Source organism: Boleophthalmus pectinirostris, unplaced genomic scaffold (assembly GCF_026225935.1).
Source record: "Boleophthalmus pectinirostris isolate CB_2022bp ecotype Guang Dong unplaced genomic scaffold, ASM2622593v1 HiC_scaffold_19, whole genome shotgun sequence".
Classification (NCBI taxonomy): domain Eukaryota; kingdom Metazoa; phylum Chordata; class Actinopteri; order Gobiiformes; family Gobiidae; genus Boleophthalmus; species Boleophthalmus pectinirostris.
The window spans coordinates 42,388,022-42,414,643 of NW_026571140.1; the positions used below are offsets into that span (position 1 = coordinate 42,388,022).

The 26,622-nt window shown below is 41.3% G+C and overlaps 2 protein-coding genes across 2 annotated transcripts; both read left to right on the top strand.

The window, feature by feature from the left end:
* The first annotated feature begins 338 nt into the window (after positions 1 to 338).
* Positions 339 to 21,340, top strand: LOC110174776 (mucin-2-like). Its single transcript, XM_020940876.2, has 7 exons — positions 339 to 473; positions 7,379 to 9,579; positions 10,401 to 10,544; positions 11,339 to 11,471; positions 11,549 to 11,854; positions 12,008 to 12,105; positions 15,069 to 21,340. The coding sequence occupies exons 2-7, from the start codon at positions 7,384 to 7,386 to the stop codon at positions 15,228 to 15,230; spliced, it is 3,039 nt and encodes a 1,012-aa protein (XP_020796535.2). The 5' UTR covers positions 339 to 473; positions 7,379 to 7,383; the 3' UTR covers positions 15,231 to 21,340.
* Positions 21,341 to 22,902: 1,562 nt separating this feature from the next.
* On the top strand, positions 22,903 to 25,623 carry LOC110174774 (uncharacterized). Its single transcript, XM_020940874.2, has 3 exons — positions 22,903 to 22,925; positions 23,650 to 24,255; positions 24,508 to 25,623. The coding sequence occupies exons 1-3, from the start codon at positions 22,912 to 22,914 to the stop codon at positions 25,292 to 25,294; spliced, it is 1,407 nt and encodes a 468-aa protein (XP_020796533.2). The 5' UTR covers positions 22,903 to 22,911; the 3' UTR covers positions 25,295 to 25,623.
* The last annotated feature ends 999 nt before the right edge of the window (positions 25,624 to 26,622 follow it).

The following is a 26,622-nucleotide window of genomic DNA, read 5'->3' on the forward strand; positions in this document are numbered from 1 at the left end:
TTGTTTCTCCTTACTTAGAATTTATTATTACCATTTATATATTTTTTTTTATAATTTCCCTTGTGGATCACACTAGAAAAATTACGTAGTGTAGCTCTTATTATTATTATTATTATTATTATTATTATTATTATTATTATTATTATTTTATTTTATTTTTTACATGGTGTGGATTCGTACCAAATGGCAGCAGTTTAATTTTCAGCACTAATCCGGTTTTCGGGTTTGTTTTGTTTTCGTCCGTGTCTTTTTAAAAACGTGCCTCCGCCTGCGTCATGTCGTCACCGTGCGTCCCCCTCCGTGCGTGCTGCGTCATTTCTGCCAACACCGCTCCGCCGCTTCCTGCACCGGCCCCGCGGCCCCGCGCTGTCCCGTTACCCGCTCCCAGCGCCCTGTCTGCGGGTCCACGCCGCCCCGGAGCCCCGCCATGGCACCGTAACACCCGGAACAAAGTCTGCAGCCGCCGCACGGAGGTAAGAGCCGCGTTTACCGCCCGAAAACCCGACAAATAACCGCTTTATTTTACCGTTAAACGCGCAGAAGCAGGGGAAGTCATTGGAGTTCTTAAATAGAAAGTACCCATTGTTTATTATTGCATTTACTGGACTTTTATGCAACCAATAAATAAATAAAACAACATTTGAACCCGTGTGCACGTCATTAAAACGCTGACAGTCTATGGTATTTTTTTGTGTTAATAAATATTTTTTTCTGAATAAAATTATTGTATTAAATAAGAAATATATAGTGAAAAAATATCTGTTGAATATGTCGATATTTAATCCAGCAAATGCCTTTTTTTTTGGTAATTTTTTAGCGCAATATAAAACCAGAAATATTGCACAGAATGTTAATTTATTGCTCAGCTCGTTTTGAATCCACTGGGGATCAAATTACACTTTTATAGACTTCTAACCGCAATGTGTTATAGTGTTATAAAGTGGTTATTATTGGTTTTTTTTTATATCGCATACTGAGTTTCTTTCTGTTCTGCATTTCGAGTATAATTTAACTGCATCTTAAAATCTAATGCACGACGATTTTGGGGGAAAAAACCCCAAAAACAAACAAAAAAAAGCGATATTTGTTTAAAATGTAGAATTTCTCTCACTGTGCGTTTAAGAGAAGACTGAAATCTGAACTAATACTAGTATCGTATGCATTTCAGAACATGTTTGAAGAAGTCTAAACTAGTGCTGGGTATCATTAAGAAGTTGCCGATACGATACTTACCTCAATACGCAGGCCACGATACGATACATATCTCGATACAGTGCACTTTTGATTCGATACGATATATTTCAAAACGATTTGACACGGTTCAATAAAAAAATGTCTACTAAAAGTGTTTATTAAAGCACTTCTTGTGCAAAGTTCACATGAAACGCAAACATTTAAATCATCAAAACAGTGAAAATCTCAAATGTGTCGCATAAACGAGTTTCCTTCCTCTAAACAAACAACAAAACTGTAGCTGTAATAAAATTATTTTGTAAAATACACTCTTGGCGACATGTCAGTACAGCAGCCCACGATATTGATACTGTATCATCACATTAAACGATACGATATATCGATATTTTTATATTTTTGCACACCCCTTCTTCTATGTGTTATAGTGTTATAAAGTAGTTATTACTGTTTTTTTTAATATTGCATACTGGGTTTCTCTCTATTCTGCATTTCGAGTATAATTTAACTGCATTCTAAAATCTAATGCAGATATTTGGGTTGGACGATTTTGAGAAAAAACAAACAAAAAAAGCCATATTTGTTTAAAATGTAGAATTCCTCTCACTGTGCATTTAAGAGAAAACATACAAACTAATCCAAGAATCGTATGCATTTCAGAACGTGTTTGAAGAAATCTAAACTAGTGCTGGGTATCGTTAAGAAGTTGCTGATACGATACTTACTTCGATACATAGGCCACGATACGATACTTACCTTGATACAGTGCACTTTCGATTCGATACGATATATTTCGAAACAATTTGACAGGGTTCAATAAAAAAATGTCTGCTAAAAGTGTTTGTTAAACCACTTCTTGTGCAAAGTTCATATGAAACACAAATATTTTAATCATCAAAACTTTGTCGCATAAACGAGTTTCCTTCCACTAAATGAGCAACAAAACTGTAGCTGTAACAAAATAATGTAGTAAAATACACTCTTGGCGATATATTGATACAGCAGCCAACGATATTGATACTGTATCATCGCATTAAACTATACAGTATATTGATATTTTTATATTTTTGCACACTCCTACTTCTGTGTGTTATAGTGTTATAAAGTAGTTATTACTAGGGATGTAACAATAATCGAAATATCGTGATATCGTATGGTCAAAGTTTTCACAATAATATCGTGGACCATCACAATGTATCGAATTACAAGTAAGTCTCTTTGCAGAAATGAAGAGTTCTGGTGAAGCAACAGCTAAAAGACAGAGGGAACTACATAGACCATGATCCTTTGCTCCATTTCAGTGCAGACGACAAGAAAAAAATAACAGTTCTAACACTTTTAAGTCTTAGGTCTTTGGATTAAGTTTTGTCGAGGTATTTTAACAGTTTTACCTGTTTAGCCTCCACAAAATATCACAATAAATGTCGTACCGTGAGATGTATATCGTGAAAATATCGTATCATGAGACTTGGATATCGTTACATCCATAGTTATTACCGTTTTTATATCTCATACCGGATTTCTTTCTATTTTGCATTTCAAGTATAATTTAACTGCATCCTAAAATCTAATGCAGCTATTTGGATTGGACGATTTTTTGGGAATTGAGAGAAGACATACAAACTAATCCAAGAATCCTATGCATTTCAGAACATGTTTGAAAAGGTCTAAACTACAGGTACAAGGTTTTAATTTAGTACAAACTACTAAGGGTGTAACAATATCCAAATCTCACGGTACAATATTATCACGATATGCATCTCACGGTACGATATTTATTGCGATATTTTGGAGCGGCAAATATAGTTGTAGATAGGACATGTTTCTGCTTTACCTTGACAAGATTTTGGTGTGAATTATTACTATGATAATTCAAGTAAAAAACATATTTCTTCATGTTATCTGTGCTGAAATGAATCATGGGATACGTAGTTCCCTTTGTTTTTAACTGTTACTACTAAAGAACAATGCATTTAAGCAAAGGAACTTAATGATATTTCAGTTATTGTTACATCCCTATTTGATACGGTTCAGTAAAAAATAAAGTCTAAATCATGTGTGTGATACTAAAAGTGTTTATTAAACCACTTCTTGTGCAAAGTTCATATGAAACACAAACATTTTAATCGTCAAAACAGTGAAAATGTCAAATGTGTCGCATAAACAAATTTCCTTCCACTAAAGGAGCAACAAAACTGTAGCTGAAACAAAATAATTTAGTAAAATACACCAAAAAACTTGATATATCGATACAGCAGCCCACGATAGCAATACTATATCATCACATTAAACGATACGATATATCGATATTTCATTATTTCCGCACACCCCTAATTATAGTATTACGATTCAGTTCAAAGTTCACACCTTAAACACGTCCAGAAGAATTGACAAAAAGACTGAAATCTGAACTGAAACACGAGCTGATACGAAGCTGAAACTAAAACGAGGATCACGTTTCAGAACATGTTTGAACAGATCGAAACGACAGGGTTTTTATGCAGAATTAGACAGAGGATTTTGTTGTTTGTGGAGGAAATTATGGCCCTTCGGAAACTGCCGCTTTTATGATTTGCGAATTGCGTCCGTTCAAATTGTGCTTAATCTTGCAGGTTATTGTCTGTAACTTTTTCATTGGGGCTCCGTCACCTGCTTGTTTCTATGGATACGTCATTGCTCTGCCTGGAATGTTCCACAGTGTGACATTAAACACCTCTACTTTACTTTTATTCAATTACAGGTGGTTTTATAGCTCCAAAAAACCTAGAAAAACGGTAGGGCTGGGTATCATTAAGAAGCTGCAGATACGATACATACCTCGATACACAGGCCTCGATACGATACGTTTTTGATTCAATACGATTTGATACGATACATTTCAAATTGATTCGATACGGCTCAGTTAAAAAAGGCTAAATCATGGCTGTGATACTAAAAGTCCACTAAGTACAAAATTAATATGTAAAGCACCTATTTTACTCATCAAAACTGTGAAAATGTCAACACAATTGTAGCTCATAATTCAGTAATATGCACCTAAAAATACTCTGGGGGATATATCGATACAGCAGCCCACGATATCTGTTCTGTATCATCAAATTAAACAATACGATATATATCGATATTTCAATATTTTTGCACACCCCTCGTGAGTGGAGTCGCCTCTACATGAAGATAGAAAGGTTTAATACTAGGGATGTAACGATATCCAAATCTCACGGTACAATATTTTCACGATATGCATCTCACGGTACGATATTTATTGCGATATTTTGAAGAGGCTGATATAATATTTGCTTTTAAAATGCCTTGACAAGATTTCGTTGTGAATTATTTCCGTCATAATCCCAAGAATTCAAGTAAAAAACATATTTGTTCTCTTGTTTGCGCTGAAATGAATCATGGGATATGTAGTTCACGATGTTTATAAGCTGTTGCTACTGTAAAACCTGCATTTAAGCAAAGAGACTTGTGATTCGATTTATTGTTGGGTTATTGTTACATCCCTATTATTAATATTAATTACATATTGGGAACCATTCCAGACAAAGCAATAGCATCTCTGCGGAAAGAAGAATTTGACAGAGCCGCTACCAGAAAAGTTCCACAGTGCACCTTTACATGAATGCGCTGCAGAGTTAAATCATGGTTCACGGCTCGCTGCTCCTGTCTCTTTTTATCGTCCATAGAGCCGCCTGTATCCGCTTTCACAAACCGCTGTCAGAACAATGCAGCAATTTGATATTACGCTCCGTGCTCCATGTTCAACTCTGGGCCTGTGTTATATAAATGGAAATGTCTATGTTAGTGATCTCCAGGGCAGTGTTTATGTTAGTGCTTTGCCTGGTGACGAGCAGATCCAAGTTACAGGACAGGTCTTTTGTTAGAAGAATACATGTTTTTCAGGGCGTTGCTGAGCGCTAAAACACTTTCATTAATTAGACCAGGGTTTAGGGCTGTCGCGATAACCACAAAACTGAATCACCACAGTACTAAGAGGTCCACCGCGATCACCGTACTTAACCAAAGTGACCCGACCCAGAGTCCTGCACGGGTCCATTTTTAGAGACCGACACCCGCCCGGACCCGGTAACATTCTACCCGTTACCGCCCATGCCCATGATAACCCAGGACTAACCCAGGACTAAGGGGCACCTGCGTAGACCGTTTGGTGACCGCAGGCGAAAGGACCGGTGCAGAACTCCGCGCCGCACGGAGTTAAGTGCAAGTGCGGCCGTCGCCCAATCTCGCATTGCGGACACCTGCTCTGCGTGCTCGTGCTCGGGGTTTTCTCTCTCTTAAGTCCCCGGGTACCCGACCTGGTGCAGGACTCTGACCCGACCTGGTGCAGGACTCTGACCCGACCTGGTGCAGGACTCTGACCCGACCTGGTGCAGGACTCTGACCCGACCTGGTGCAGGACTCTGACCTGAGCTGCCACAGTAAGAGCTGGAGAGATGCAGCGACACTTGTTCCAAAGCCAAATGTTACTTCTCTCACTACACACACTACCACACACACACACTACACACACACTACACACACACACACTACACACACACACTACACACACACTACACACACACACACACACACACTACACACACACACACACACACTACACACACACACACTACACACACACACACACTACACACACACACACACACTACACACACACACACTACACACACACTACACACACACACTACACACACTACACACACACTACACACACACTACACACACACACACTACACACACACACACACACACTACACACACACTACACACACTACACACACACTACACACACACTACACACACTACACACACACACACACTACACACACACACACACTACACACACTACACACACACTACACACACACTACACACACACACACTACACACACACACACACTACACACACACACTACACACACACTACACACAGCACTACACACACTACACACACATACACACACACACACTACACACACTACACACACACACAACACACACACACTACACACACACTACACACACACACACACTACACACACACACACACACTACACACACACTACACACACACACACACTACACACACACACACACTACACACACACTACACACACACACACACTACACACACACACACACTACACACACACTACACACACACACACACACACTACACACACACACACACACTACACACACTACACACACACTACACACACACACACTACACACACACTACACACACACTACACACACACACACACAACACACACACTACACACACACTATGTCCACACGACAACCAAGGGACATGTGCATCTGCGCAACAAGTGCATCATCAGTGCAGCAGAGTTTTCAGAGCCGCTGGAAATATCATGACTGCATACCGCGGCGTTGAGTCACTATACCACACCGCAGGAGAAATTCCCTAACCGCAACAGCTCTACCAGGGTTAGAGTTTACCTTTAATTTGTATTTGTAGGAGACTGACTAGAGGTGCACTGTGTGTCTGATGTGTGTGTTGCTCCAATAGACTGTACAGCGGTCGCTCCAGTCAAATGAAGCTCATCGTGGCTGCATTTATAGGAGCAAACTTGGACACAAGTTCTATATTAGGAGTAGGGGTGTGTTGAAATATCGATATATCGATATATCGTATCATTTAATGTGATGATACATTATCGCAGGGGTCTCCAAACTTTTTCTCTGGCTGAGCTACTTTTACAAAACAAAAATTCCAGAGAGCTATGTATTTTAGCGGTCACAGGAAATAGATGATACATAAGAACCATGGCAAGACTTAGATGAGGTACAGTGAAATATAAAACTTAAACCATTATTTATTTATGAGTGCACAGGCATCAAAATGATAGATTTACAACAATAAAAGGCATAATTCATCAAATTTGAGTTATTCAGGACAATACGTGGAATTCATAAATCCCTTGGGTGAGTTGTTGCACAGTTGTAGGGAGTATTATCTGTTCCATAAGGGTGAGTTGTTGGACAGTTGTAGGGAGTATTATCTGTTACATAAGGCTGAGTTGTTGTACAGTTGTAGGGAGTATTATCTGTTCCATAAGGGTGAGTTGTTGGACAGTTGTAGGGAGTATTATCTGTCCCTTCTACACTTTATTAATTACACTTTTTTTCCTTCTAGTGGTGATGCGTCTGGATTCTGCACCAATCAGCATCGAGCATTTCAAGAGGACGGATCTGCGTTCGAGGAGGACGCCCCAACATGACATGGAGTCCTCAACTTCAGTGCCCAAAACAAAGATGGCGTCGCCCTCAACCCCTCAGCACCCCGCTGCGCCCGTTTCCAACCATTCAAATATTCTAGAGACTTTTAAAACGCCCGAGAACGCTATGAAAACGCAACTTTCGCCGGTCCAGTGTCCACCCCACGACAGCACCAGCGTGGAAGGAGTTCTGCAATCTACTATAGTTAACAAAAACGCCGCCGTGTTGCCTTCAATGCCCCAGAATGACAAAAAATCTCCCACATTTTTACCTGACATTTCCAAGGATTACAACATATCACCCACAGTCGTGAAAAAATCAGCTTTGTTGGACAGAAACGCTCTAGAGATGCCTTCAGTGACCGCAAACAACTTGGAAATCTCTTCGCTGACCAGTAAAGGACTTAAGATGGCTTCTTCAAACGAAACTGAAGCTAGATTATCGCCAAAAAGTGACTTAAATACTGCGTCAGATTCTAAAAATGCAATGGGAGTGGTCCTAACTTGTCACGATAGACTGGAAACCGCACTGACGCCAACAAATATCATTGAATACAAGTCTATGGGCAATATCGACAGCAAAAACGTCGACGGATTGTCAAAGCAAGTTTCTGAGACGCCCAAAAGCAATATGACTTCCACGGCTTCACTGCCCCAAAATGGGAGGAGCAAGCCCACAATGTCAGCCGATCAAAACAACACAGAATTTATCGCAACTGCTGGACAATTGGAATTATCTTTAACACTAAATTGTGAACAAAATGTAATTACAGACATTAAAAACAAACTGGACGCTGCTTCTTTGGGGCCGGAAGAAACAAAAAATGAAGAGTCAGCAACAAATTTTTTATCGTCAGTGGATCAAAATGGTTCCGAAGGTTTTGTAAAAGAAACCATCGCAAAACCAGATCGTTTGGATTTGCCCCTAAACAACTCGGATGCATTTTCTTTAAGGGCTAAAACCGAAAGAGTAAAATCCTCTTCGAAATCTCCGTCGGTTGAGAAAATTAGCAAAACGCCAACTAGAAACACCGGCGCGTCTCTTTCTGTGTCCCAAAACAGGGTCAAAAGTAGCGATTCTACGCCCAAAAGAGTTTCAGAGTCTCCAACAAAACCAAAAATCATCACGAAATCGCCCTCCCGTGACAAAATGGACAAGAAAGCGTTTAGATATTCGATCGGTGCGTTGCCGGGACCAGGAGCGCCCCTAATCAAGATGGCGGATGAGGCTTCACTGCCCAAATGTGCCATGGCGCTACCTTCAAAACCTAAACCAATAACAAAATCTCCATCGAAGGACAAAATGCCTTTAAGATCGACTAGTGACATGTCTTCAATGCCTCAGTACAAGATGGCGACGGCTTCTTCAATGGCCAAGGCTGTTTCAAAGTGTTCTTCAATCGAAAAAAGTCCCGCCAAAAATGCTACGGAATTGTCTGTGACGCCCCAAAACAAAAAGGAGGACAGTGCTTCATCGCCCAAAACCAATATGGCAACTTCAACAAAACCGAGGACTGTCCCTAGAACCCCTTCAGTTGACAAAATGGATGTAATCACGAGCAAAAATGCTGCTGAATTATCTGTGACGCCTCAAAACAAGATGGCGGACGCATGTTTAGTGCCTCAACCCACGTCGACGTCCCCGACAAAACCGCAAACTAGTTCAAAGTTTCTCGAGAGAACTCCCTCTAGAAAGACTCTGAGGAAGGAGTTGTCTTGTCCGTCCGAGCCTTCTCCAGCCTCTGCTTCAGACCGGCGGGCGTCTTTGAGACCGCCGTGGAGGGGCGGAGCTTGGACCCCGTCCCGTAGCCAGACCAGCCCCAGCCTCGCCCAGTCCGGGTTCATTCGGCGCAGCGAGAGCTCCATGTCGGTGAACGCGGGGTTGAGGAGCAGGGCGGGGTTGATCCGTCCGGCCACGTCGCTGCCTCACATCCCCAAGTCCTCGTCCAGTTCTCGACCCTGCCTCCTGGTGGCGCTGCGACCCACGAACCTGCAGCAGGAGAAGGATCGCTTCTTTGAGTCGGGTTTTAAATATGAGCCTCAGTTTGAGTACGAGGAGGCGGAGCTGTCGGCCGTACTGGAGAAATACAGAGTGGGATCGGACCTGTTCTTACAGCAGGTGAGACTGTAATGAAAGACAGAATGAATTAAGTAAGTCAGTCTTTATTTATATAGCGCTTTCACAGACATTTCTGTCCCCAAAGACGCTTTACATAATTAAATAGTGAATTGAATAATAATTATTATTTTCACACTAATTCAGTTTCATCCCTTCTGACCAGCAGAAATCGGGGTTGAGTAGGGGTCAGCAAAAATATCGAAATGTCCGTATCATTTAGTATGTTGATACAGTATCGATATTGTGGGCTGCTGTATCGATAATATCGCTAAGAGAAGGAAAAAACTGAGGCACTCAAAGAGTACAAAATAATTAAAAGCCTTTAATACCACATGGCAGATAAAGTTAAAATCACGGCAACGCGTTTCGGCCCTTCAGCCCTTCAGCTTCATCAGGGCAAAACCAGTGTCACTAAGAGTATATTTTTTGGTGTATTTTACTAAATTATTTTGTTACAGCTACAGTTTTGCTTGTTCAGAGGAACGAAACTCGCTGATGTGACACATTTGATATTTGAGTTTTGATGATGAAATGTGTTTCATATTCACTTTACACAAAAAGTGGTTTAATAAAGACTTTTAGTATCACAGCCAGGATTTAGCCTTTATTTTTCATTGAACCATATTGAATCGATTTGAAATATACATTGATAAATAAATATGTATATATGTATATAGTGAGAACACTGAATGATTGTTCATGCACGAAGGGAGTCATTTGATACTCTGAGCACTGCCCTCTGGTGGTCTTCTGGGATTCATAGAACCATGGTTACATTCATCACGTTGGTTTTCTTGACCTGTGCTCCTGTTGCTGTTCAGGCCGTCGGGATCATGGAGTGTGTGCTGAGGAAGTACGGCTCTTATGAAATCTTCGAGGAGGCCACAGGAGGAGCCATTTTACCCAAGAGCCAGGTGTGGGCGGCGGTGAGGAAGTACCTGCAGAAGGAGGGCTGTGTGGGAGAGGTACGACACCTTTGTCTGCTGGGTTATCTATAGTACACTTCTGTAAAACCTTAACCTTATGCTTGTGTGTGGTGGTCTATCGCTCACCCTCCTTTAGCTAGGTTAGGTCATGTTCCTTTATTCGTACCCGTAGGTGAATTTGTTTCGCGGATTTGAGAGGCAGGTTCCACATTTCACATTTCATTCATCCACATTATGAACAATAAACACGTATAAAAACACAATTACAAAATAAAGTGTTACAGAGCTCCAGTGCAGAATGGTTTTGTTCCATACGATAGCAGCTGGAACGAAGCTCCATTTAAAACAATTTTTTCTAGATTTGGGACTAAAAGCCTCAGACCAGAGGGAAGCAGCTGAAACTCTGAGTTTAGTGGATGTTGTACGTCTTTTAGAATACTCTGGCACATCGTCTGTAAGTGTCTTGAGTACAGAGAGTCCAGGCGGCTCTGAGGATGAACAATCACCTCAATCGCCCATTTAACCAACTGGTTAGTTCAGGTGGTTGTCCACCTCTCTGGACCCTCTCTCTGTCTCTCCTCTCTATGTTACACTCTTGTCTCGACTCTCTCTCCCTCTCCTCCTTTTCAGGTTGTTTGTTTAACAGATGAGCTCCTGTCTCAGATGGTGATGGTGCCCTCTCTCCTTTCTCATCCCTCTCTCCTCTCCTCTCTTCTTTCAGGTGGTAGTTCATCTCTCACAGCTCCTGTCTCAAGTTGTGATGGTGCTTTCCTTCTCTCTCCTCCCCCTCCCTTATGCCTCTCTCCTCTTTTCTCTTTCTCGCTTTCTTTCAGGTGGTAGTCCGTCTGTCAGATGAGCTCCTGTCTCAGGCGGTGATGGTGATAGAAAACTGCCGTCCCACTTTGACCATAAACCTGGCGGGGGCGCGGCAGCACTGGCTCGAGGGGATGCTCCGCCATGAGATCGGTACAAACACAGACACTGTTCATTTAGAAAGATTCATCTGTACAGTCAAATATTCCTCTAAACGTCCGTCTCCTCAGGCACACATTACCTGCGCGGGGTGAACAACAACCTGCAGCCGTGGTCGTCCTCAGACCAGCGGAAGGCTCTGGGTCTGAGAGGAGCCAACCCCACGGAGGAGGGCCTGGCGTCTCTGCACAGCGTCCTGCTCCGGAAACAGCCCTTCCTCTGGAGAGCCGCTCTGCTCTACTACACCGTGCACCACGCCTCCCACATGAGCTTCACTCAGCTCTTCCACCACATCCAGAGGTTTGTGAGCAGCCCCGAGGTGCGCTGGGAGTACTGCCTCCGGGCCAAGAGGGGGCAGACCGACACCTCCAAACCAGGTCAGCAACACCAGAAACACTAATATAAACTCTAATCACGCTTACGTCACAAAGCAGCAGTGTTGTAGTGAAGACCTCACTAATTAAATAAATCAAATACAAATGTAAAATAAAATAAAACATGCTAATATTATCTTGTTTTGTTATTTCCAGGCTGCTTCAGTAAAGACCAGGTTTATCTGGACGGGATTCTGAGGATCCTGAGACATCGAAGAAACATCGACTTCCAGCTGCTCACGGCTCTGGGAAAGGTACAGATTATTATTAACGGTTTTAGGTTAATTTGTTTGACTCTGTTTGTAATAAATAAAGACAGTATTTGGGAGGTTTGTATGAGCAGAAAGGAGAAATTATTTGTTTTGAAGGCCAGACCATTTTTAATCTTAAATATACCTTATTTTTTATACAGTTTTAAATGACGAGATATGAAATAAATGCAATATTTATTATTTTATATAGAATTTTAATTAATAAATACATATCTTTTAATTGCTAAATAATATACACTTTTTAAAACTGGTGCTATTTTACTTGACATTTTACACCATTTATCATAAATCTGATTATATTTAAACTATCAAATAATTCAATTTATCTTTTAACATTTTAAGAACTTAAGTAGATTAATTAATTTAAATGCAATTTATCAACTTAAATTTGGACATTTCATTAAATAATTCAGCCCATTGCATTTAAATCAAACTAAGACTTCTCACTGTATGAGCAGTGATGGACAAATGACACCGAGGCTTTGGAGTTTGTGTCGCTCTTCCTGAAGTGAAGTGATTCAAAACGCTGTGTCGGAGCTTGTATCAAAACACCAGAGTCACGTGACCGATGACGTTCGAAGCTTCAAACATCATCTCTGTTTCGCTTTGTCCTTCGTTGCTTCAAAAATGTTGAACAGGTTTGACAGATCTGAGTAGTTTGGGGCCATAACAGCTCTAGAAGAATATAAGGTGCATCATTAGGCTTCAAAATGGGGCTGTGAGGAGATAGAGATTTGGAGAGTGAGTATTTTGGCAAGTTTCATGGCGAGTAACACCAATAAGCGACGTTCTGTAGTTTGGGATAATTTTGATGTCATACACCCAAATAAGGTTTAATGCAGAGCAATGTGAAGACAAATAACTTGTCTTCTCCTGTGAATAATCATTTCAAATCAACCATACAAGTCCCCAAATGACAAACCAGTACCTTTAAAGGTTTTTCCTTAAAAATGTTTAACACACAAAAAGAATGTTTTTGAATTCAAACACCATGATCATTTGCAAAGTAGGAAGGATCTCTAATCCTGTTAGGGACTTTTAGTAGTTTTTAAATAAACACAAAGCTTTAAATAAAACTTTAACCAACATTTAACCCTTAATATAATTTGCATTAATTCTTTGTGTTAATCTGGGATGTGTTTTAGAGTATGAGGAGAGCGTCTGCATATTTTATTGTAATCATAATATAATCATAATTTGGTCTGAAAGAACAAGACCCTTGAATGACCACAGACTTTTCATGAGACTGAAACAGATCCAGTGCGTCAGTCGAGCTCTTTAGACGTTGTTATGGCTACATTTGTCCACCAGATGTCACCATCACTGAAGTTTTGAAGCTTTGAATCTTTTTTTTTGGCACAATTTAGAAAAGTCTCCGTTCTTCATGAAGCTTCACTTGCTTCACCACTATATTTATATTAAACAGAATATTCATTTTACATAGAAATAAAGACTCAAGACATGTCTTTAATTAAAGAATGCAGGTCCAACTTGAAAAACCAAGAAAACAGACACAAGGCTCAACTCAGCTTGAAGATTTTTATTGAAATTGTTTAGTTTCTTCCGCAGTGGTGGTGGTAGTAGTATTTGTAGTAGTAGCAGTAGTAGTTAGAAAACCTTTAAAGTAAACAAATATGCTTAATAATTAAATTAAACTTACATTTTACCAGTTCATTAGTAATTTAATCCATTTGAATTTGAATTAATATACTTCAATTATAATATGTATTATTTATATATAATATTTATTATAATATTTATTTCTAATGTACCTTTTACACATGAGCTTAAATAGCTACAATTTTAACCAATGTATCATTTTACCAATACATTTTTTAAAAATCTATTTATTTTTTATGCAATTTTAAATGACTAATTATATGAAATAAATGTAATATTTTATTATTTTAAGACAATTTCAATTCAATTTTAATGAATTAATAAATTGTTTTTTAATTGCTAAATAATATACATTTTTAAATTAGTGCTACTTTAACTTAGTACATTTTACAACATTTATCTTAAATCAGATTATATTTAAACAATTTATCAATCAAATGATTTAGTTATTCAATTTAGCTTTATTTAACATTTTAGGAACTTACATTGAATTTACTCACCAATTTACTTTTTAACTTAAATTGGGGAATTTCATAAAATAAATCAGCCAACTGCATTTAAATCTCATTAAGGCTTCTCACTGTACTTACTTAAATTAAACAGAATGTTAATCTTGCATCTAAATTAAGACAGATTACTTTTATATGGGTTTTAACACCATTTTACTGCTTTAACTCAACTTAAAAACAAATTTTGCAGGTAAATTTACTCACCGTTAGTGTCTCTGTGTTTTCCCTTCACATTCCTGGTTTGGTTTATCTGCCTGTGCACCTGGACCAAATTAAATTAGTGCAGCAGCAGACGCACCGGCTCACCTGTGTTCTCTGGCGCCATCTGCTGGCCAGACTAGGAATAAACTAATAAACTAATGAAAGGGAGAAGGGGAGGAGAAGTGAATGGACTCAGGAGTGGAGGTGAAGACCAGGAGCAGAGGGGCTGGGCTTTTTAACTTGACAAAGAATCTAAAAAATATATATACTAGATATTTATTACTAGATATTTTTGCTCAGATACATGGGAAAAATCAGGTTCATCGGGTCGTTTAAAGGGCCCATCTCATGCAAAATTAACTTTTCAGAGCTTTCTACCTTCTAAGTGTGATGGGTGGGCCTTGTATTTGTCTCTGAAGTGGTTATTAGATTGATTTGGTGTTTTTTTTAACAAATTGCAGCGTATTTCTGCCACCAATCAGTAAGATTTCATAACTATTGTGTAATGGATGTTCCAAAACCCAAATTGTGCTTGTTTATGTGCAGAAGATACAATGTGAAAAAGAGTTATTTTGCATGAGATGGGACCTTTAACTGTTGTCCGTGTGTCCGCAGGTGTCTTTCGAGGACGTGGAGCGGCTGCGTTCTCTGGCCGTCCTCTCGCGCACCAGAATCCCGCACTTCATGACCGACCCGGACAAATATCTGTCCCACCTGGATCACATCGTCTCCGTGAACGAGCTGAGCGACGAGGAGCTGGAGAGACTGCTGCCCTGAGACCCGAGACCCGAGACTGACCGCGGCGCAGGACACAGGGGGCGCTAGAGAGACTGTGGTACAACACTTTAACTACAGCAAAACAGGAGGGGCTCAGAAGGACACGAAACAAAGAGAGCAGGGGTTTATGGGTAAATATCTGCTGGTTATATCCGTGTAAAGAAATAAAGAATCATTCTGTCACTGCTGCAGACAATAACTGGCCACGATTTTAGGTACAACACTCGGAGAAATGACCGACCAACGCCAACAGAAATCACATCGTAATTATTATTATTATATTTTTATGTAGTTGTATTTTAACGATATAGCTTTTAGTTTTTCGTTTCCTGCTCGTTAAAGTGCCTGTACCTGATTTTTTTGTCCACATATTTGAGCAAATTCCGCTGTGAACTATTTACCGTGTTTTCTGAATTATAAGGTGCTCCTTTTTTCTCACACTTTGAACCCTGCGTCTTAAACGATGTGGCGAATATATGCACAGATTACCGTATTTTCCGGACAATAAGTCGCTCCAGACTTTAAATCAAGACTAGAGGCTCTCGCGGCTTCTGTGTGAAAGTGTTAATATAGAAATTGCTCCTGATTATAAGTCGCAAGAAACACCATGAAACCATGAAAAAAGTGCCACTTATAAAAATATGGCTTTTTGTTCTCTTCATGTTATGATTTCTGTGCAGCACTTTGGAAACGGCTTTGCATGTAAAATGTGCTGTAGAAAAAAGTGGATTTGGATTTGGATACTATAACAGTTAAGGTTTAAGCGAGGAATACATTTTAACCTCTGCAAATTGTAAATGAAAATTACTTTTTTCATGTTTTTAGCCCTTGTGCTTTCCTCAAAGGGATACAGAGACGTACAAATGTACAGATATAATATAACCCTCTGAGGTTAAAACAGCTTCCAAATAAATAAAGAGCATAAATACCACAAGGCACACAAACAACAGAGACAATATAAGGCCAAGTCACATGGCTGTTATGTGACCGGGTCAAATGGACCCATAGATCTATGGGTCCATTTGACCCGGTCACATTTGTACCCCTCTGTATCCCTCTGAGGACGGCACAAGGGTTAAGACAGTAAAAATCAGGTACAAGCGTCTTTAAGCACACAGGAGCTTCACCGAATGAGACAAAATGCCATAATCAGCAACTACGTGTAATATTATGTTAACATGATCAGGTTACCGTATTTTTCAGACTATAAGTTGCTCTGGAGTATAAGTCACACCAGCCAAAAAATATGTCATGAAGAAGAAAAAACATATATAAGTGGCACTTTTTGGGGGGAAATTTATTTGATAAAATCAGGAGCCAGGAGACCAGGACAGGCGGATCGGTGCAGTGTCGGCAGTGGTGCGGTCACTGTATCGGACCGTTGTGGTGAAGAGGGATTTACCAGGATTTACCTCTCAATTTACCGCTCAGTCTTCGTTCCTACTCTCACCTCTGGTCATGAGCTCTGGGTAGTGACCGAAAGGACGAGATTGTGGATACAAGCGCTCGAAATGAGTTTCCTCCGCAGGGTGTCTGGGGCTCCCTTAGAGATAGAGTGAGGAGCTCAGTCACACGGGAGGAGCTCGGAGTAGAGCCGCTGCTCCTCCACGTCGAGAGGAGCCAGTTGAGGCTCGGGCATCTGTTCTGATGCCTCCTGGACGTCTCCCTCGGGAGGTGTTCTGGGCATGTCCCACCAGGAGGAGGCCCCGGGGAAGACCCAGGACACACTGGAGGGACTATGTCTCTGGGCTGGCCTGGGAACACCTCGGGGTCCCCCCGGAGGAGCTGGAGGACGTGTCTGGGGTGAAGGAAGTCTGGGAGTCTCTGCTTAGACTGCTGCCCCCGTGACCCGTGCGACCTTTCACTCCAAACTTTCTTTCTGCTGCTTGATTATCGTTTTCAGCTGCAGATTTCACGACTTGCAGTTTGTAATCTGCAAAATCAGATTTTTTTTTTGGGGGCATTTCAGTTCAGTCTTCTCAGTCGTCTTTATAAGTTTGTAACGGTGCGATCGACTGACATGATACAGACAGGACAGAGGCTCTTTCTGCAGGAGACATGTGCAGTAGAGTGAAGTGACAGTGGTACAGGAGGAACAGGAGCAGCAGATACTCACACACAAGACTAGAACCTCTCCACACTTCACGAAAAACATTTTATACAAGTCGCACTGGAGAATAAGTCACAGGAAACACCCAAACCATGAAAAAAGTGCCACTTACAGTCCGAAAAATACGGCATTAGATGTTTTTAATTCAGTTTTATGCTTAATTATCCGTCCATTCACGCTCCAGCACACGTCTGATATTATGCAAAAGTACGATCTGATTCGTCGCTTGTTTTCTCGGTCTTCGCCCTCCTGCAAACCTGAGCTCGTGTACCTAACGCGTGGCCAGTCAGTGTCGATCTAACTCACTTTACACCATCGAATCCAGCAGCGAAAACCCCGAGATGTGTGCGACGTCCGATCTTAAGGACTATAACCTTTTCTTACATTTACTCCGCATTAACCTGTATTTATTTAAGACAAACTTGAATATTGTGAAGAGAACGGACCTGCATGTACCTCATTTATACGACCACACTACTCACACGTAAACCACACGAGACAATATTAGTATTAGACACACACTGAGGGAGTTAAGCAGGTTCATTTAAAGGTGCATTGTGTAACTTTTCTGGTAAAGCGTCCGTCACAAGTTTGTTTTTCTACATTTATTATACTACAAGTGGATTTACAGATCAAAAAAATAAAGATCTGACCTGTAACTTGGTTTAGTTTGGGCTCCGTGATGATAGAAATTTTAGTTTTTTTTAAACAAAATTTTAACGTCTCCTTTGGGGGGAAAAAAACTTGAAAAATTGACGGGCACTGCACCAGAAAAGATTTGTAGTACATGTTTTGATCTGACTAAAAGAACGTTCCGTCGCTTATAAAAATATACAAAACAAAAATATGCTCGTAGTTTAGGATTTCTTAGTGGAGTTGTTGAAAATATGCAGTATTATAAAACCAAAACTCACAACAGAACTAGAGCAGGATTAGATCGGGACTAGAGCGGGACTAGAGCAGGACTAGAGCGGGACTAGAGCAGGACTAGAGCAGGATTAGAGCGGGACTAGAGCGGGACTAGAGCAGGATTAGATCGGGACTAGAGCGGGACTAGAGCAGGACTAGAGTGGGACTAGAGTGGAGTTAGAGCGGGACTAAAGGGGGACTAGAGCATGAGTAAACTGGAACTAGAGCAGGACTAGAAGAGGATTAAGACAGGACTAGAGCGGGACTAAAGTGGGACTAGAGCAGGACTAAAGTGGGACAAAAATGGGACTAGAGCAGGACTAGAGGGGGACTAGAGCAGAATTAGACCAGAACTAGAGCAGAACTAGAGCGGGACTAGAGTGGGACTAGAGCAGGACTAGAGCGGGACTAAAGTGGGACTAGAGCAGGATTAGACCAGGACTGGAGCAGAACTAGAGCGGGACTAGAGTGGGACTAGAGCAGGATTAGAGTAGGACTAGAGCAGGACTAGAGCAGGATTAGACTAGGACTAGAGCAGGATTAGACCGGGACTAGAGCAGAACTAGAGCGGGACTAGAACAGAACTAAAGCGGGACTAGAGCGGGACTAGAGCGAGACTAGAGCGAGACTAGAGCGAGACTAGACCAGGACTAGAGCAGGACTAGAGGGGGAATAGAGTGGTACTAGAGTAGGACTAGAAAAGAAGTAAACTGGGACTAGAGCAAGACTAGACCAGGACCAGAGCAGAACTAGAGCGGGACTAGAACAGAACTAAAACGGGATTAGAGTGGGACTAGAACAGGACTAGAGTGGGACTAGACTGGGACTAGATCGGGATTAGAGCAGGACTAGAGTGGGACTAGACCAGGACTAGGACAGGATTTAAAAACAGGACTACAGCAGGATTTAAAAACTAGAACAGGACAGGATTAGGAAAGGACTAGACAAGGACTAGAGCAGGATTAGGACAGGACTAAAACAGGACTTAAAACAGGACTACATCAGGACTTAAAAACTAGGACTAGAACATGACTAGGACAGGATTAGACCAGGACTAGACCAGCGATTAAAAACTGGGATTAGACCATTACTAAAAATAGGGTTATGTCAGGACTAGAACTGGATTAGACCAAGACTAGACCTAGACAAGGACAGGATTTAGACCAAGATCAAAAGTTTACACCAGGACTAAACTGGGCTCAGACCAGGACCAGGACCAGTCACACAGGCACCGTTTTAAACCTGCTTCACTCTCCTCTCGTCACGATCAAACACTCGAGTTTTGCACTGATTTTGTCTTTAAATATTTGAATGTTTTTTGGTCACAGCTTTATTTTGATGTTTTTAGCCTTTTATGCCTTTTACCGAACAGTAAACCACTCGCAGAAATCCAGTGTATCCTAGTGCCACAAGTTAATATCAGTGTTTATACAAAGAAACGAAGAAAAGAGGAGTGAAGGAAAAAGGAAAAGAAGAACGACTGAGACTTGATGACTTCACCTATAAGTCAGTTGATGTTTAAAGAGGGGGTATTTGGAGGTTTCTCCCGTATCGAAAACACGCCTGAAGAGGGTTTAGAGTCATCCAGGCATGTTTGAGTAATCTAGTGATCTCTCTCGGGCCCTATTCAAACCCTTATTACAGTTTGATCAGTGTTTCTCAAAGTTTTTTTCTGGGGACCCATATTTTAAAAGTCACAAACCTTCGCGACCCAAGTCAATAGACATTATTCATAAATCACAAAATAAAGGTGGATTTGACCATTATTGAACATTTATGAGAATATTTTATTGTTGACTGAGTGATCGTGTCACTGAACAGTTAAAATTACTCAGTAATTGAACCTGAAGTGCACTTTGCTGATTTATCATATTCTTTTTGGACAAACCAAGCAACATTTCTCAACTTTAGTTGCAGAAACACTCGTTCAGAGCAGATATTCCCTGACTCCCTCCCTCATGTGTCAGAACTGTACATCACAGATCTATATGCAGATCATGACAAGGAGAAAAAAATCTCTTGCGACCCACCTGAGGGTCTCGACCCAGTCGAATGAGTTAAGGCCAATTTACAGTCCAGCGTCAAATCGTCTGCACCACGACGTGGAGAGTCTGCGTCAACATGAACCCCTACGCAGAGCGTCTGCGTCGACCGACTTGCACCTCGGGAATTTTCTAACTATGCGTTGAAACGACGCAGAAAGCAGGGGAAGCGATGCAGACGATAAGGCCTGTGATTGGTCCTTTCTATCTAATGTGTTTAGTGCAGCTTTGAGCACATTTGTTTACGTTTTACAGAAATAAAACTTTAAACCGCATGGCTCATTTGCATAAACTCTGCATTCAAAAAAACAGCTCACTGCTTGTGCTGACGCGATTCAGCTTCTGTCGGACTTAAAAAGGACACAACTCAGACTGAATATGACAGAGGGGTGTTCTGCTGAGGCGATGGCGGCAGGGCGCATTGAGTCGACGCAGAACTGTACTTCGCCCTTTAGACGTACGAGTCCTACGTCAGGACCTACGTCGCCCACGTTCCCACACGACAAGTCTCCATAAATATACAAAAACATGACACAAAACTGACGTGATTTGCTGTAGTTTCATTAGTGGGATGCACACTGATTGAGTTGTGACAGCGCTCTGAAGGGGGAGTAACTTAGCAAGGGGAGGAAAGGGAGGAGAGACACAGACCATCAAAAACTAAATTGAAAACCTATTAAATGTGTGAAAATATAGCATTTTCAAATAAAATATAACATGGGGATCTGACTATGTGACGTGTTAGCAGTTAATACCCCCTCTTTAAATATTTTTGCAGTTTTCACAATCTGCATTTGATAATGAAGAACGATAAAGGAAAGGAGGTAGGAGATAAGGACATCGGAAACAGAGGAGACAAGAGAAGGACTGAGCAGTTTTATTTGTTTTGAATTTTAAATTTCAGGTTTACAAAAGTTGAATCACCTCACAATTTGCCTTTGTGTTTGTAAAAAAGCCAATTGAATGTTGCTTGTTTTATTTTCAGGAATTTATATCCATCCAGTTTATTTATTAAAAACTCCAGCTTATAAAGGGAGTCTCTGGCTTTTATTTTGTCTTCTTTTAATTGTATTTTTACCTTGTTTGTCTTGTTTATTGAGATTGTAATAAATAACGCAGCAACAGACAGTAACAACAGACACAGAGCAGGACGGTAAGTGTTCTGCAGAGACAGACACTCCCCACACCCAGTCTTTGAGATCTTAACAGCAGCAGGGCCACTAGACGCACTGCACTCTCCACAGAACAGGACTCTACTCATCCGCTGCAGGAACACCTCACACCTCCCAGTTTTGAGTCCTGTGTCCCCCGTCCCAGCAAATTTATATAAAACCAGTGATTTGTCCCAGTTTTACACAAGAAATGTCCCAGGTGTCTCTATTTTTGACCAATTTAATCCCTGCCAACAGTAAAGAGAGACATAAATTGTCATTTGTTTAGGTTAAATACAAAAAAATCTGATTAAAAACGATCAAAACACAAAGAAAATTTGACTATACTTTATTATTTATTTATTTATTTGATCAGATCAGAGCATATTAATGAACAAACATGACACAACATGAATGTAAACTCACCGGATTGTCACCTAAGGCTCATTTCCATCTGTTGTCCCAAAGGGCTGGGATCACTGGGGGTCCAACAATAAAATATTGCACACTTCAGTTATTACACAGTTCCCATTATTGCACACTCCATTATTACAGTTCCCATTATTGCACAGTCCACTTATTGCACAGTTCCCAGTATTGCACATTAAACGCATTACACAGTTCCCATTATTGCACACTCCACTCATTGCACAGTTCCCATTATTGCACACTTAACTCATTGCACAGTTCCCATTATTGCACACTTTATTCGTTACACATTTCCCAGTATTGCACACTCCATTTATTACAGTTCCCATTATTGCACAGTCCACTTATTGCACAGTTCCCATTATTGCACATTAAACGCATTACACATTTCCCAGTATTGCACACTTAACTCATTGCACAGTTCCCATTATTGCACACTTAACTCATTGCACAGTTCCCATTATTGCACACTTAACTCATTGCACAGTTCCCATTATTGCACACTTTATTCGTTACACATTCCCCAGTATTGCACACTCCACCTATTACACTGTTCCCAGTATTGCACACTCCAAATTATTGCACAGTCCAGTCATTGTGCAATAATAACCAGTTTTTCAGTAGAGCTTTTAAAGAGCTGTACATGGGACTCTCTCTCTCAGTGTTAGTGGAGACTGTTCCACAGATTTCCACCTTGGACAGATAAAACATTTGTTGGTCCGTCTGTGGGTCTGTCCAGGTCAAGTCTGGTCCTGGTCCTGGCTCGCGTGGTCCTTTCTGAAACATTTTTGCGTCTGATGTTCTGCTTTCGCGGTGGTGGTGCGAGGGAGTGTAGGACCTCATAAATCAGATAAGCTCTTTTAAGTTTGACCATGTAGGTAAAATCCAAAAGCCTGTCCTTTTCAGAATGTGACGCTTTAAAAGACAAAAAAAATAAAAAATCAGGGGAATTGAAAGTGTCATGATGAAAGCCCCGCCCACACACGTGCTTCAAGTGACACCTGAGAGGAGCCAGAAGCAGAATGACGAGAGATGCCGACATGTCTGACTCGAGGTACTGTGGATCCTTTCATTATTTCTTAGTGTAAATACTGATCAGATATAAATACAGTGAGGGGGAACAGTGTGAGCCTGAGCACTTATTACTACTACTACTACTATTATTACTGTCTTTTTGAAATGTACTTCTCAAATGTTTACAAAAAGTAACTGTTGTATATGGCACCTACTAAAAATATCTGAAACAGCAGCTTTGAATTATGGACGAGTGGTTCTCAAACTGTGGTACGTGGGTCTGGTGGAGCTGCTTCTGCTCTTGGCTTAATTTATTTTTTGAATTTTAATTTTTGAGCACGTATTTGCACTACATTACAAGAGGCATTTATGTCAACAAACTCTCAGCAACCCTGACCAAACTTTCTCGTCAAGCCTGATTTTCAGGTCTCGGAAGCTTTAGATAAACAGTTTCCTCCTTCCGGCTTCCAAACCATGCGCCTGCAGCAGTGGGCGTGAGCACAGAGCTCCTCCGGCCTGGCAGAGCTCTGAGCTGGTCCGGGAGGGGCCAGGGTTTCCCCAGAACAAAGTCTGAGTGTCTCCACCAACATGAGCCTCACTCTCTGGAGAAAAATGGGGCAGGGAAATGTTTGTCACTTTAAGCTCATTCAAACTGCTCACAGTTGTTGTTTCTGTTACAGTTTATTGTTAGTTTAACCAGGGTCTTAATATAAAGGTTAAAGTTCATCAAAGTCATAATGATTTAATGTGTTTATGTTCTTCAGGGATGAACTGAATCTGTCTTTGAGACAGTACGTCTCTGTTATCTTCTCTGACGTTCACACAGTGACAGACTTCATCAACAGAAGCTCTGACTGGGTAAAGAAAAGAGAGGAGGAGTCAGAGAAAATGAGAAGAGCAGAAAAGGACCCAGAGAGCGGCTACAGAGATGAGGCTGGTCTGAAGGAGGGACTGGAGCCGACTCTGAGGGGTCTGAAGGAGATGCAGATCTTTCTGGAGGCAGTGGAGAAGTTAGCAGTGACTTCAGCTCATGTGTTTGACCAGAACCTGGTTGAACTGCTGTCTGAAGAAACTGATCTGGAGTCAGTGAAGAGGATCATATCTGTCTGTCAGCTCATCAGTCCTTTGCTTCTCTCGTTCAAACGAGACAATGCAGCTTTCTTCAGCCCCAAACTGGAGAATCTGGAAGTGATGAAGGTTCAGCTAAAACAGTACATCACAAACATCAAACACATCTGTGGTTTCCTCAGACAAGAATCCCTGACAGATTTGTGTTTGGACAGTAATTCAGTTGATGTGGATCTGTCAGGAGTATCTGAAGGTGACATTGAGCAGATGTTTCTTCACTTGAATCTGCTCCAAGAAATCAGGTACAACACACACAACATGTTCACATGCCCAGTTCAACATGTTAAGCTTCAGCTACAGCAGAGCAGGTTTGATTTACATTGATCAGTCCAAGCCAAGTCCAAGTCACTTTGGACGAGTTAGAGTCGAGGCCTCAGGTCTCCCAGTGTGAGTCCAGTCCAAGTCCCATGGATCTTGAGTCCCACATAATTGCAAATATCGTCTTTCAAACCTGTGTACAGTTTAAATTTTACAGTTTACATGTTTTGTTCCAGGGATGACAAACACTTCAGGACAGTGTTCTTGTTCCAGGACAAACACAGAACCTTCATGGACGAGTTCAGACAGAGGAAGAAGAAGATGCTGCAGTTTCTGGAGGATGTAGAGATCTGTGCAGTGAAGTCAGACAACATGACGAAAGTGGTACAGATCTCCAGTGTGGTGGGCAGTTCGGTGGGGCTGCTGGGAGGGGCACTGTCCATCGTGGGTTTGGCTCTGATCCCTGTCACATTTGGGGCGTCTGTGGGTCTGATTGGGGCTGGAGCTGGACTTGGAGTTTTTTCAGGAACACACACTGTGGTCACCGTAGTCAACAGTGAGCAGACGAAAACGACTGAAACGACTTTTGAAAAGTTTGTGGAAGATGTGGAGTCTCTGCAGAAGTGTCTGGATGACGTCATCAAACAACATTTTAAGAATATCCAAGAAAATTTCAGAGCCCAGAATCTCAGGATCGATGATTTAGCAGCTGGTGTTAAAGCCGATAGTGTAATGGAAAAGATTGCAGAGCTGAATAAAGCAAACGCCGATGGTGCAGTGACCACTGGCAAAGCTGCTAGAGGTGCGTTCATTTCTCTAGATGTACTTTTCACTGGTGTGGATGTGTTTGTCACAGATCTGCAGAGAGTCGCTGACACTCACGCCTCAAAGTCCATCAGAGCCAGAGCCGCTCTGTGGAGGTCAGAGATCGACTCGATGCACAAGATCTATGATTCTGTGCAGAAAAAGTTGAAAAGTGAACTCCTCTGGATCCCGTTTTACGAGGGCAGAGCACGAGTCTAAACACTTTTATTATTATTAAACACATTTATTTTAGTAGAGTCTGAGTCCAATGCACAGTTCAGTGCAGACACTTTAACATTATCAGTATTAAATTATAATACAGTGAAGACTAAATAAATCTTTATAAGTCTCTTGTCTATGTAGGCAAGCTTGTCTAAATGTGAATGTTGCAGCAATATCCAACTGTGAATAACATGATTGTGAATTAAAAATAAGTGATGATATAAACAGTCTGGAAACTGTGTCCTGATTCAGCCTCATGTTTCACATGTTTCACTCTCATTCATGTGACTGATTTTGTTTTTTATTTTGTTTTATAAATGTGCTTTTCCCACTGATTACACTGTTGTTGTTTTTTTTTATCTTGGTGCATTTGTGTTTAAAAGTTAAAAAAATGTCAACAGACTTTTTGATTCCAGTGTCATTTCTTAACATGAATTTTATTTCTGCTGCGTTAGTGTTTAATTGTTTCAGGCTTATTTTTGTTAAGTTAGTGACATTTTTGTTTTTGAAAAACATGCACTTGACTGAATGGAAGCATTTTGTGCATTTGTGTCGAGAAAGGTGGTCTGTAAAGGGTGAGCGCTGGTCCTGCTTGGAAAAAGATACATTCTTCTCGCTGACATTTGGAAATGTATTTCTGTGCCAAAGGTGTTTCAGTGTTTGGAGACAGGACTGATGAGACCTGATCTCTGACCCTATAGAGACCAGTCTAGTCTTATACAGATTATTAAAGGCAAACTCAGAATGGCAATCTGTACGACCGGGCAAATGCCGGGTGGGCCAGTCCACCTCAGACCACATTTGGGCCTGTGCTGTAGCCCCCTCGAGTTTGAGGCCGCTTGGTGAGTTGTAGCTGTTCTTCCTGTGAAAGGATGATGGACTTTTCAGAGCCATCATCAAGCACCACAAAAGTGACTATGGCCTGAGATGAGTGCTCTTTTGGGCAGAGGCGATGGACTGGGGGGGTAAAGGCAGCTGTTTCCAGAGGGTCCAGTGCAGAGAGGGGCCCCTCACAAATGTGTAATGTGCATTTTTCACATGTAGTATGGGGCCCACCAAGATGAATTTAATGGTATGGGTGTACTGGGAATGTGCAGACAGAAAACTGGCGAACAAGAGCCGGGTGAAGAGACTCACAGCCCCGTGACAGAAACACTGTGCACGTGGGGAGGGACAGATGTCTGTACTTTTATTCCAACTAAACTTTGATCTCTCGGCTTGTTCCCCTGGTTGATCAATCAGCCTGGAGAATTTGTCTGAATGTTCTGACAGGTCCAGATCTCTGTCAGCCAGAGCCGATTCAGATAAAAGTGTAGATCTCAGTT

Bases quoted from the DNA above. Each gene is read 5' to 3' on its own strand.
- LOC110174776 (XM_020940876.2), top strand. From the start codon at position 7,384: ATGCGTCTGGATTCTGCACCAATCAGCATCGAGCATTTCAAGAGGACG. The intron at 10,545-11,338 runs GTACGACACCTT...GCTTTCTTTCAG, and splicing joins AGGAGGGCTGTGTGGGAGAG to GTGGTAGTCCGTCTGTCAGA. The intron at 12,106-15,068 runs GTACAGATTATT...GTGTGTCCGCAG, and splicing joins TGCTCACGGCTCTGGGAAAG to GTGTCTTTCGAGGACGTGGA.
- LOC110174774 (XM_020940874.2), top strand. The intron at 24,256-24,507 runs GTACAACACACA...GTTTTGTTCCAG, and splicing joins AATCTGCTCCAAGAAATCAG to GGATGACAAACACTTCAGGA.